Below are 13,731 nucleotides of genomic sequence, written 5' to 3'. Positions count from 1 at the left end.
AAGCATTTCACAAGATGAAATTGTTTCTGTCTAATGACCCAGAAAACCGACAACTTCTAAACTTTTATAAAGAGCTTAGGATCTGAAATTTAGAAAAACAAATGAAACTTACCACCTCTTCCACTAGGTCTTCAACAATAAGGCCTTGCTCATCTGTTCTTAGATTTGTAACCCACATCCATCCATCTTCTAACTCATTGTGAACAATGAACATATCTCCTTTTAAGAAACTAAAATAGCAAATGCCATTAATATCTTAAAAATGGACATTTAAGTAGTCCTAAACCATTAGATATTATGATATTGAAAATATGCAAAAACACTTTAAAAAAAAAAACCAAAGTTCTGTGCTATTTCTAACATCTTTTTTTGTGAAACTAAGGACAATCTGAATCCTAATTTCATCATATGTACAATTTAATTATAGGTTTGATAAAGGAGTCTACTTTGCTGGATTAGATTCAAATTAGAATTCCTCTATCTACTACCTACCTATATTAGACTCAAATTAAAATTCCTTTAAATAGTAAACAATTACATATGTGTTATACGTCATTCCAAGAAAACTGAATTTTAAAGTTTCCAAGTTTCAATGTTGTTTATTATATGTATGACAGATGTAATAAAAAGCAATATACAGTTACAAGGGGAAACAAAGTAGCTATTAATATTAATTAGCATTTATAATCACATCTTATTTATTTCATTCAAATGCCGGTTGTTTAATGAGTACAGCATTCTTCTAAAATTAGCACTCAGACATGTGTTAGAAGGCATCTATGCTTTTTTTTCTTGCTATGTAGAGTTAATAGAAGGATATACACAACTTAGTTTCCTCTTTACTACCTGGATGTTTTCAAGCTCTACACCATCAAGGGGCTTCAGTTGTGTGTATTATCAATATAAAATCATTAAGAATTCCTTGCAGTTTTCCTTCCACTCTAAATATCCTTCTGGATGGATGTTGCCACTGACCATAACTCTATATGTATTTTTATATAGCTTTCAATATTCTTCCAGTATGGTCTTAACACTTATAAACCTTAGTTCTATTTAAAAAATCCTTCTCTCACACACTTAAATGCTTTGTTTTTTGCCTAAATGACTCTACCTTTATTTTTCTCATATTTCACAAAACAAAGCTTATACAAAGGAGAACTTTTATAAAACACTCTGTATTCAAAAAGCCACAGATTGATGCCATCCCAATTCTAAAGTCCTCCTTAATAATACCCAAGATTTTCCTAGGTAAAATGGCAGCAGATTTTATCATTTAACCAAATACATCTTTCTAGAACCATTTTCCCAGCTACTAGGATAACATACCTATATGGAATTATTTTATCTTCTTGTTTACTACAAGAAGTTCTAGATGCATAGTCAAAGATCAGAATACAACGTGTTTTCTTGCTCATTCAGACATCAAGTGAAGCTATTTTTATCTAGTCAGAATACTGATCACTTTAGTGTTGTTGCTGTGGACTTTAAAGCACCTGAAGTTTTTAATACCCAAGACTTTAGCACTATTGTTGTGAAGTCACAATGAAAAATAATTTCAGTCTCATAGACTTGGTGGATAACTTTATGTGTCAAGCTAACGGGATGTCAAGGTACCTATGAGAAGCATCACTTTTGGGCTAGTCTACATGAGCCAGCACTTATCCAGTATGCTAGCATAGCTTGTTTTCCTCCATAGAGTAGCTACCATCCAGTCTACTAACTATCTGAACAGAATAAAAAGTAAGACAAATGTTTCCTCTCCTTATCCCCCTTGGCCCCACTGTTTCCTCGGAGTTGATTCTTATCTTCTGTTTTCAGACTGGGATGCACTCTGACTTCTATGGTCTCCTCAGGCTTCCGTACTTAACTACAGAAATGGGTCTCCTGAATCTGTTTCAATTCTTAAACTTTCTCTGGAGAAACCAAGATAGCATATGGACTATCTAAATGAGTCTCAAATCAGCAATTAGATGAAATGAACTTTGTGACTGCTGCCTTGGATGATCAGACTTGAAATTGACAAATTTTCTAAACCTCACACTTAAATACCACTAACTTCTATTAAAGTAGGTAGGTAGGTAAATGGATGAAAAGATGCATGATTGATAGGTATAGAAAATGAAAACACATGAATTATGAGAGAAATTTCTACTTTTTCAGAAATTTTTTTTTTAAAAAAATCTATTTTTTCTCTTATAATTTTAACTGTGGCCACATTGATTCAAACCTTGAGAATAGATAAGCCATCCCATGGGAAGACAACAGATGGAGTATCAAAAGCAACTTTATATACCTTTTTGATGATTTTATTCATTTTCCAACGCTAGTTTATAAATAAAAGTGTGGCAGAAAGAATTAAATGAGAAGGCATTAGCTTGACAATAATTGTATAAAAATGAAACCCTTATTTGAGGTTCAAACTATGTCTTTGTTTTCTAATACTAATTTCTAAAATATTTTGCATTTTAATTTGCAATTGTATTATAATTTGCAATTATTTCAAAGAGAAACTATATAATCAGTAAATAATCAGAAGCAGCCACACATTTTATAGTTAAGAAACAAGGGTTCTAGTGAATCATTAAATAGCTTTTTAAAAAGAGACAATTTGATTATCAAGTTTTATTAATAACTTACAGTCAAATAACATACAAAAACTATAATGTTCCATGGTTATACAATATTCTTGAAATGTAAGATTATTCACTCATTATATAAAATTAAGACAATTGTTTCAGCATGATTTATAGCTGAGGCATAAATGTAATGGGGCACAAAAACAAACCATAAGATAGATAAATAGACAGACAGACAGACAGACAGAGGTAAAGTAGGTAGGTAGGTAAATGGGTGAATAGATGGATGATTGATAGGTATAGATAATGAAAACATGAATTATGGGAGAAATTTCTACTTTCTCAGAAATGTCTTTTTTTTTTAAAAATCTATTTTTTCTCTTACAATTTTCACTGTGGCCACACTGATTCAACTTGAGAATAGATAAGCCATCTCATGGGAAGACAACAGATGGAGTATTAAAAGCAACTTTATATACCTATAATATTCCCTCTTCCTAGTTTAAGAGCAATGAATCTTCATTGTCTAGCTCTTTCAAATGCGTGTACTTAAGAAACAATATAACATACCTTATTTCATCAGTGTCTGGTACTTTTGTGTAGGGCAGAATGGCTCGGACACGCCTTCTATCTTCTACTGGCTGAAACCATTAAAAGTAATAATAATTAGGAGCTGGGTAGAGGCTTTATGTTTCCATAGCTAAATCTCCAGTCCCACAACCTTGAAAACCCAAACTGGATCCACAAAAACCACATAAAAGTTGTGAAAGGTATGGCAGCTGCCTGTAATGCAGCATTTAGGAAGGAACAGGGGATACCAGAGGCAAACTATCAAACCAAACTAACCAAATTAAAAAGCTCTGGTTTCATCCAGAGACTTTGCTTCAAGTAATCAAGTAGAGAACAATCAAAAGTGACATCTATTATCAAATTCTAGCCACCAGTAGTAAGTGTACACATGTACTCCTTCCTTGACACACATACAAGCCTACATAGAGTCACACACATACACAAACACCCATGCACACAAAAGATTGTCTCTGTATCCAAAAAAGATAAATTCACATAAAGCTTAAAGTCAACACAACTGCATATTACAATCTCCATAGAGTCACTGCAGTCTTTACTGAGCATCTACATAGAACCTAGAAATGTTTCTGCTCTTCCATATTTTTAGAAAAACTACTGCACAGGTATAACACATTTTCTTCAGGTAATCTAAACAATCCTTAAATAAGCTAAAGAGAACACAGAAATTAATCTACCTTTTATGCTATAAGATATTTTAACTTCTCTAGCAATTATTAAGCTATAAACCCAAAATTATCTTTAAAAAGTCTAGTTACTTAAATACAAAAATTAGTTTTGAAGGAAACTATCATTTTTTGTTCTAGTATTATAACTAGAATTAAAACAAATATTTATTAAATTATAATAGATGTAAAAAACTTGATAAGATTAAAATCCACCTGATTTTGTAAAATAAAAGCTCTGATATATCATTCAAGTTTTACTTACTTCTGGTGGTGCAACTGGATAGAGTAATTTTTCTCCTTTAAGTAAACAAGAAACATGACTGTAATAGCCTATTAGGTCTGAGAGTGAAGAAAAACGCCTTCCTCCAATGTAGTAATCACCACACATAGCAATAATCCTATAATAAAGGAAACAAAACAAACAAAAACAAAAGACACGGTTTGGAAAGGATCTTAAAAGCCAGTCTTTTGTATTCTCTTTTTTTGAATATGATCAATTTCCTACTCTTCTCCATTAACATACATTGCTATATTTAAAATAATATACTTACAACACTGAAAATTGAGTATTATCTTCAAATATTTGTGAATTTGATATGATTTATTTTAAGCTTCAATTATGTAATTGAACCAAATATTTGAAAATTTACCCACAGATATCTCTTTTCACTTTCTATTTTTAATGACAACAATTTTATAAAGACGTCTTTGACTATAAGTAGCTTACAAATCTCTTGAAATTTATATGAACAGTAATAAAAATGTTACATAAAAATTATGATCAAATATTACTGATGTGAAATATGTGAATTTATCACAACAATGACAGTACCCTTAAAACTTACTCTAAAGTTTAAAGACACAAGAACATTTGATCAGCTAAAATTGGCTATAGATGATTTATGTTTTATTTTCTCCCATAAAAATGAAATAGAATATATATCTATACATTAAGCAGAATATAATATCTGTAAATCTATATATAGAGAGATGATACCTTACTTGAAATTGTACATACCTGTTTATCTCACATAAGTGAACATGTATAGAATTTCATAATAGTGAAGCTAAAAAAGGACCTTAGGACAACCTCAACTTCCATACAGTATTTTGTGTTACTCTACAGTCTCAATCTATACATCTTTCATTTTAGTTTTCACCTTTTTCAAAATGTAACGGTAGTAATATATTCCTTAACTATACATATATTTTAAAACTACCATTGTAAAAACCAATATTAGTACCTTTAAACAAAAAGTTTAAACATTTGAAGAGTATATACTCTAAATCATTGATTAAATAATTTAACTGAAATCAAGTTTATTATACCAAAGTCATTCACTTTTGCAAAAGTGAATGTATTTATAAATATGTATCAGATTAAATACTAACTGCCATATTACATACGTTACACTAGAAACGAAGACTTACCTAAAATGATTAACAACATTTGTCTGGCTAAGAAATGAAAGTACAAAGGACCCCGGCCTCCGATCACTCTCTCTTATAAGGTAGCTTCCAGATTTCCCTGCCTGCCTGAGGCGTTCTTCTGCTATAGTTCTATCAAGTTTTCCATGATACCACCTAGGAAAAAAATACAAATAATTAAAATTAAAATACCACCATAAAATTTTTGTGCAAACAGAACACTCCAAGTCTTACAGACTTCAGGTCTATGAGAACACAACACTCCAAAAACACCCACATGCAATTTTAACATATGTTTAGTCTGAACAATTCAACTTTAACTCCATTTTTCACTTCCTCTCAGATTCCCTAAAATCAATAATTCATTAAGTATTTAAGTTTGGTGTATAAACGCAAACTTTGTATCTCATTAATGAATATTGTTCCAGGTCTACTTATTTTGCTCAAAACAGAAATGTTTTTTACATTAAATCCTTTCCTGGAACATAAGAGCAAGATGAGTAATTAAAAATAATTTACAACTCTATATGCTGAAATCCACCTGATATAACAAAGTACTTGGAACCTTATAAAAAAGTAACATTTTATTTTATTTTAGTCTTAACTATCCTGACAAGAAAACAGTAACTATTTAAAAGACTGCTATTCGAATTTCCTGTTTCCACAAAGAGCTGATCAGCACTGCCGGTGTTTTATGACAACATACTTTATGACCATATAATTAAGCTCAACTGTTCTTACAGAGACAACACAGATTTTGTGTGTGTGTGTAGAAATTCAACTGCCAGGGGACCTCTTGTTACCTGAATTACATGGTTGTGTAATTGATCATATTACTTCAAAACATTTTTATAACTTTTAAAATACTTTTCAAATCATCTGACATGCATCTGTCTTTTCTAAAATTGCATAATTTGCGAAAATGATATATCCCATAAAACAAAGACAGTACAAACAATTTAAAGGCCACTGTGAAGGATTCCATTCTTCCTCTTAGACAAAACAATGCTTGTTAGTCTCACAAATACTGCTTGAATACACAAACATTCAATAAAAATGCATCATCCTGCTTCTGCTTATCAAAACACTAGCCTACTTTGAGATCCTGTAAAGTATATTTCTATAAAGTCATTTAAATATCTACAACTAGATACATTACATTCTTCTTTTAAACTATACTACATATGGACATTACCCTACCTTTATCTCATTAAAAAAATCTCAAAAGGAAAATCTTCATCTCACAAAGAAAGTTTTAAAACCAGACATGGTGTTTCATACATGCAACCTTATTTGGGAGGTGGAGGCAGGAGGACCAAGTTCAAGGTCAGCTCAGACTATATAAATTCCTTCATCTCAACAAAAGGAAACTAAAAAGAACAGTGTTTTGCTTGGGATTTCCAAAATAAACATGAAAAGAAAAGGTGGAACTCATATGCCCTAGGCCAAGTAAATGCCATACTTGACCACTGTTATGATAAACAGTACTTAGGTTAAATCATTCCTAACTCCTCCATCAATTTTATAGACAAAACAGATACTGGATCTTCCAATCTGAAGAATTCAAACCAGGCAAACTGAAAATAATAATGGAAATCGCCTCATGCCTCACCTTGTTCCTCTCAAGAATATGGCAAAATCGTTTGGGTTGGTCTGGAACTCACTGTAGTCCAAGTAGGCTATGACCTTGCAATCCTCCAGACTTGGTCCCCAGAGTGGATCTATAGGCATGGCTTAACCTTTCTAGATCTTTTTTTTCCTCTCTGCTACATCCTCATCATTACTTGTTGTTATTAACACCAAACCAATTCACACACCATTCCCATCTCCCCACCACTTCCCAGTTAGTACCCTACAGACAGATATTTTAATAACAGTTGTTCAAAGTGGGGATGTAGCTCAGTGACAGAACAATTACCTAGATGTCCAAGGCCATGGAATCAACTCTCAACATCACAAGAAAATTCAGAAAATGAAATCATTAAATATAAAAATAAATCAAGAAAACAGAAAATAAAAAATAAAAGACGAAATGGGAGCATACAAAAATCCAAAGATTTAAAAATGAGTAATCAAATTCATAAAATTAAGAGCTAATGAGATAAAAAGGAAATTAGGCACATTTTTTTTAATTTTTAATTTTCTATATTCTTTGTTTACATTCCAAATGATTTTCCCTTTCCCGGTTCCCACTCCCCAAAAGTCTCATAAACCCTCTTCCGCCCGTTCTCCGATCAACCCCCCTTCTACTTCTCTGTCCTTCTCAACTCCCCTACAATGCTGGATCAAGCCTTTCCAGGACCTCTCCTTCCTTCTTCTTGGGAGTCATTTGATATGTGAATTCTGTCTTGGGCATTCAGAACTTCTGAGCTAATATCCACTTATCAGTGACTGCATTCCATGTGTGTTCTTTTGTGACGGGGTTACCTCACTTTGGATATTTTCCAGATCCAACCATTTGCCTAAGAATTTCATGAATTCATTGTTTTTAATTGCTGAGTAGTATTCCATTGTGTAAATATACCACATTTTCTGTATCCATTCCTCCATTGAGGGACATCTAGGTTCTTTCCAGCTTCTGGCTATTATAAATAAGGCTGCTATGAACATAGTGGAGCATGTGTCCTTATTGCATGCCGGGTAATCCTCTAGGTATATGCCCAGGAGTGGTATTGCAGGGTCCTCCAGAAGTGTTATGCCCAGTTTTCTGAGGAACCACCTGACTGATTTACAGGGTGGTTTACCAACTTGCATTCCCACCAGCAGTGGAGGAGTGTTCCTCTTTCTCCACATCCTAGCCAACACCTGCTATCTCCTGAGTTTTTAATCTTAGCCATTCTGCTCTAAGATCAAGAACTGACAAATGGGACCTAATAAAATTACAAATTTCTGTAAGGCAAAGGACACTGTCAAGCGGACAAAACGGCAACCAACAAATTGGGAAAAGATCTTCACCAACCCTACATCCGACAGTGGGCTAATATCCAATATATACAAAGAACATAAGAAGTTAGGCTCCAGAGAGCCAAATAACCCTATTAAAAAATGGGGTACAGAGCTAAACAAAGAATTTTCACCTGAAGAACTTCAAATGGCTGAGAGGCACCTAAAAAATGTTCAGCATCACTAGTCATTAGGGAAATGCAAATCAAGACGACCCTGAGATTTCACCTTACACCAATTAGGCACATTTTTTAAAGGCTAGATTACCTTGAAAATACAATTAATAAAGAACAAAATCAAACAAGAAAATACAAAAACCATACATTATGGATGGTACATAATCTACATACATGGGATAGTTTGATAGGTATGCTAAGTCTTGGGCTTTTAGACACTTGGTTCCTGGTTGGTAGCACTGTCTGGGGAGCTTTAGAAGTGGGGCCTTGTTTGGCCAGGTATGTTACTGGTTTTGAGAATTTAACAACTCTAACCACACCCAGTTTCTTCTCACTAGGTGAAGCTTAATGGTTCAGTGTGTGAGACCTCAGTTTCCTGATTGTGTCATCAGGCCTTTGTTCCACTATCTTAGATTCTAACCCTCTCCAACCATAAGACCAAATAAACTCTTCAATAAATTGCCTTGCTCATGGTGTTTATCACAAGAATAAAAATGAAACTAAATCATGAGGAGTCAGGAAAAAAAAAAAAAGCAGGAAAGAGAATGAAAGAAGATTAAAATCTGGAGAAAATCAAAAAACATTCCCAAATCCAAGAAAGAAAGTAACAACAAAAAATTAAATTCCATAAATGCAAAATAAGAAAAAGAGATAGGGGCAGATACAAATGCAGAGTTGCCGTTTCAAGACGTATCAGAACAAAGATGGTAAAAATAAGATTAAATCATAAAAGCAGAGTAGAAAGGCATTATTTTAAAGAAATGGTAAAAAAATCTTTGCTAATATTTCATTATTTCGTTATTCACTTTACATCCCACTCACTGCCTGCCTCCTCCTGGCAAAATCCTCCCCCTCCCTCATTCACCCCTGCTCAGAGATAGTGGGAACCTCCTTTGGAATCCCCCAAGCCTGGAGCATTAAGTCTGCAGGAATAGGTACATCCTTTCCCACTGAGGAAAGGCAAAACAGTCTAGCTAGAAGATCATATATAAATAGGACAGCTTTTGGGATAGCCCCTCCTCCACTTGTTTAGGACCTACATGAAGACCAAGCTGTACATTTGCTACTTAAGTTCAGGGAGTGTCTTAGTCAGAGTTTCTATTCCTGCACAAACATCATGACCAAGAAGCAAGTCGGGGAGGAAAGGGTTTATTGAGCTTACACTTCCACGTTGCAGTTCATCACTAAAGGAAGTCAGGACTGGATCTCAAGCAGGTCAGGAAGCAGGAGCTGATGCAGAGGCCATGGAGGGATGTTTCTTACTGGTTTGCTTCCCCTGGCTTGCTCAGCCTGTTCTCTTATAGAACCCAAGAGCACCAGCCCAAAGGTGGTACCACCCACAAGAGGCTCTCCCCACCTGATCACTAATTGAGAAAATGTCCCATAGCTGGATCTCATGGAGGCACTTCCCAAACTGAAGCTCCTTTCTCTGTGATAACTCCAGTCTGTGTCAAGTTGACACACAAAACCAGCCAGTACAGGGAGGTTTAGGTCCTGCCTGAGTATCCTCTTTGGTTCATAGTTCAAACTCTGAGAGCCCCAAGGACCTAGGTTAGTTGACTGTTGTTCTTCCTGTGGAGTTCCTACCCTTTTCAGGGTCTGCAATTCAATCCTCTATTCCTTCATAAAAAGTCCCCAAGCTCCCTCCTTTGGCTCTGGGTGTCAGCTGCTGGGTAGAGCTTCTCAGAGAACTAGACTCCTGTCTGCAGGCTTAACAGAGTATCATTAATAGTGTCAGGGACTGGTGCTTGCCCATTGGACAAGTTTCAAGTTGGGCCAGTTCCCTCAGCTCTGCTCCATCCACTATCTCTGCATTTCTTGTGAACAGGATAAATTTTCAGTTCAAAGTTTTATGGGTGGGTTGGTTTCCCTATCGCTCCACTGGGGTTCCTACCTGGCTATGGAAGGTGGCCTCTTCAGGTTCTATATCCACAATGCTGTGAGTCATAGCTAAGGTCACTCCCATTGATCACTAGTTTCACTCCTTACCCAGGTGTCTGACACATCCTAGAGATGTTCCCACCTCACCACGACCCCGACCCCCACCCCCACCCCCATCAGTTGCAGATTTCCATTCATTTTTAACCCATCTGGCCATCTCTCCTGTCCCTTCCCACACCTGACCATAACCTCCCTTTAATTCCCCTCCAGACTGCCTCTCCCACCTATTTCCCTCCCTCTATCTGCCTCCTGTGTCTATTTTATTCCCCCTTCTAAGTGAAATTCAAGCATCTTGCCTTGCAACTTCCTTCTTGTTAAGCTTCTTTAGGTGTGCAGAGGTAGCATAGGTATCCTGTATTTTATAGCTACTTATACTTACTTACTTATAAGTAAGTGCATGCCATGCAAGTTCTTTGGGAGCTGGGTTATCTCGTTTAGCATGATATTCTCAAGTTCCACCGATATGCCTGCAAAACTTATGATATCTTTGTTACAGCTAAACAGTATTCCATCATGTAGATGTACCATATTTTCTTTATCCATTCTTAAGTTGACGGACATCTATCTAAGTTTTTTCCAGTCTCTGGCTATTACAACTGCTATAAACATAGCTGAGCAAGTTTCTTCGTGGGATGGTGGAACATCTTTTGGGTATATGCCTAGGAGGGTGGTATAGCTGGGTCTTGAGGTAGAATTAGTCCCAGTTCTCTGAGAAACCACCAAATTGATTTCCACAGTGGTTGTAGAAGTTTGGACTCCCGCCAGCAATGGAGGAAGGTTCCCCTTCTCCACAACCTTGCCACCATGTGCTAACACTTTTTTTTTTTTTTTTTAGTGATCCTGACCAGTATAAGATGGAATCTGAGCATTGTTTTGATTTGCAATTCTCTGATGACTAAGGATGTTGATCATTTCTTTATATACATCTCAGCCATTCAATAATCCTGTTGAAAAATCTGTTTAGTTTTGTACCCCACTGTGTGTTTATTTGGGTTGTTGGTATCTAACTTCTTGATATCCTTAGAAATTTTGTCAGATGTAGGGTTGGTGAAGATCCTTCCCCAATCTGTAGGTTGCCGTTTTGTCCTTTTGACAATGTCCTTTACATTAACAGATGTTTTGCAGTTGCATGAGGTCCCATTTACCAATTGTTGATCTTAGATCCTGAGCCATTATAATTCTGTTCAGGGAATTGTCTCCTGTACCAGTGACTTCAAGCATATTTCCCAGTTTCTCTTCTATGAGATTTAGTGTATCCAGTCCTTGATCCCTTTGGATATGAGTTTTGTATAGAGTGATTAATATGGATCTAACTGCTTTCTTCTACATGTAGACATCCAGGTTAGACCAACAACACCATTTGTTGAAGATGTTTTCTTTTTCCCATTCTATGGTTTGGGCTTCTTTAAATAATAATAATAATAATAATACTCAAGTGTCCATAGGTGTGTGGGTCTAGTTCTGAGATTTCAATTCCACTGAGCAACATATATGATTTCTGTACAATTATCATGCAATATTTAATCACTTTTGCTCTGTAGTACAGCTTGATCTCAGGGATGGTGATTCCTCTTGGAAGTTCTTTCCTTCTTCAGGATTTTTTGAATATCCTGGGTTTTTGTTTTCCCATATGAAGTTGAGAATTGCTCTTACAAGGTCAATAAAAAATTTTGTTGGAATTTTGAGGTGGACTGCATTGAATCAGATTGCTTTTGTTAACATAGCCAATTTTACTGTGTTAATCCTACCTATTATGAACACAGAAAATCTTGCTATCTTCTGATATCTTCTTCAATTTCTTTCTTCAGGGACATAAAGTTCTTGTCATACAAATCTTTCACTTGTTCGGTTAGGGTTACACAACGATATTTTGTATTATTTGTGGCTATTGAAAAGGGTGTTGTTTCCCTAATTTCTTTCTTGGCCAGTTTATCATTTTTAAGAGGTGAGCTACTGATTACTTTGAGTTAATTTTGTATCCAGCCACTTTGCTAAAGATGTTAATCAGTTGTAGGAGTTCTCTGATAGAATTTTTAAAGTTGCTTATGTATAATATCATATAGCAAAAAGCAAGACTTTGACTTCTTTTCTAATTTGTATCCCCTGATCTCCTTCTGACTTATTGCTCTGGCTAGAACTTCCAACACTATATTGAATGGATAATGAATAGATAGGGAAAGAGTGGGCAACACTGTCTTGCCCCTGATTTTAGTGAAATTGCTTTAAGGTCTCTCCATTTAGTTTGATATTGGCTATTGGCTTGCTGTGTATTTTGTATCCCTGATCACTTTAATAATTTTAACATGAAGGGGTGTTGGATTTTGTCAAAGGCTTTTTTCAGCATCTAATGAGATGATCATGTGGGGATTTTTTTCTTTCAATTCATTTGTTAAATAAATATTTGTTAAATATTTGTTCAAATTATGTGTGTGTGTATATGTGTGTGTGTGTATTTTTCTTCCCTGACCATTGCGTAGAGTTATATGCTTTTCACTGAGTGTATAGGCTTTCTGGTTTTTCTGTTGTTGTTGACATCAAGCTTTAATTCATGGTGGTCTGATAGGATACAAGGTGTTATTTCAATTTCTTGTATCAGTTGAGGCTTGCTCTGACTATATGGTCAATTTTGGAAAAGGATCTATGAGGTACTAGGAAGAAGAAATATTCTTTTGTGTTTGGGTGAAATATTCTACAGAGTCTGTTAGGTCCATTTGATTCATAATGTCTGCTAGTTTCCTTTTCTGTTTAGTTTTTGTCTGGATGACCTGCCAATTGGTGAATGTGGGATGTTGAAGTTGCCACTCTTAATGTGTGGGCTTCAATATGTGATTTTAGCTTCATTTACAAATGTGGGTCCCCTTATATTTGGTCATAGATGTTCAGAACTGCGTTATCATCTTGGTAGATTTGTTTCCTTTGATGAGTATGAAGCATCCTTCCCTATCTCTTTTGCTTAATTTTGGTTCAAAGTCAATCTCATTAGCTATTAGAATGGCTTCCTCAGCTTGCTTCTTATATACATTTGCTTGGAAAACTTTCTCCCAATCCTTTACTCTGAGGTCATATCTATCTTTATTGCTGAGTTGTGTTTCTTGTATGCACAGACTAATAAATCCTGTTTTTTAATACATTTTGTTAGCCTGTATCTTTTTATTAAAGAATTGAGTCCATTGATGTTGAGAGATATTAATGACCAGGGATTATTTGTTATTTTGATGTTGGTGGTGGTGGTAGTGGTGGTGGTAATGTGTGTGTGTATGTGTGTGTGTGTGTGTGTGTTGTGTGTTTACTGGTATGGAACTACCTCTTTCCTATGTTTTCTTGGATGTAATTATTCTCCTTGGGTTGGAGTTTTCCTTCTAGTGTTTTCTGTAAGGGCTGGATTTATGGATAGATACTATTTCAGTTTGG

The 13,731-nt window shown here is 35.2% G+C and overlaps 1 protein-coding gene across 1 annotated transcript in view; it reads right to left on the bottom strand.

The window, feature by feature from the left end:
• Rasa1 (RAS p21 protein activator 1) overlaps positions 1–13,731 on the bottom strand; it is a 63,455-nt gene that overhangs the window by 35,864 nt on the left and 13,860 nt on the right. The window contains exons 2-5 of the mRNA XM_052160045.1: positions 5,264–5,416; positions 4,095–4,230; positions 3,147–3,217; positions 113–230 (exon numbers count right to left, since the gene is read on the bottom strand). Of these exons, the coding sequence (XP_052016005.1) occupies positions 113–230; positions 3,147–3,217; positions 4,095–4,230; positions 5,264–5,416 (478 nt within the window). The remainder of the gene's footprint in view (positions 1–112; positions 231–3,146; positions 3,218–4,094; positions 4,231–5,263; positions 5,417–13,731) is intronic.

Source organism: Apodemus sylvaticus, chromosome 16, assembly GCF_947179515.1.
Source record: "Apodemus sylvaticus chromosome 16, mApoSyl1.1, whole genome shotgun sequence".
Lineage (NCBI taxonomy): Eukaryota > Metazoa > Chordata > Mammalia > Rodentia > Muridae > Apodemus > Apodemus sylvaticus.
The sequence above is the reverse complement of the archived record's forward strand: the minus strand, read 5'-3'. Positions and strand labels throughout refer to the sequence as shown.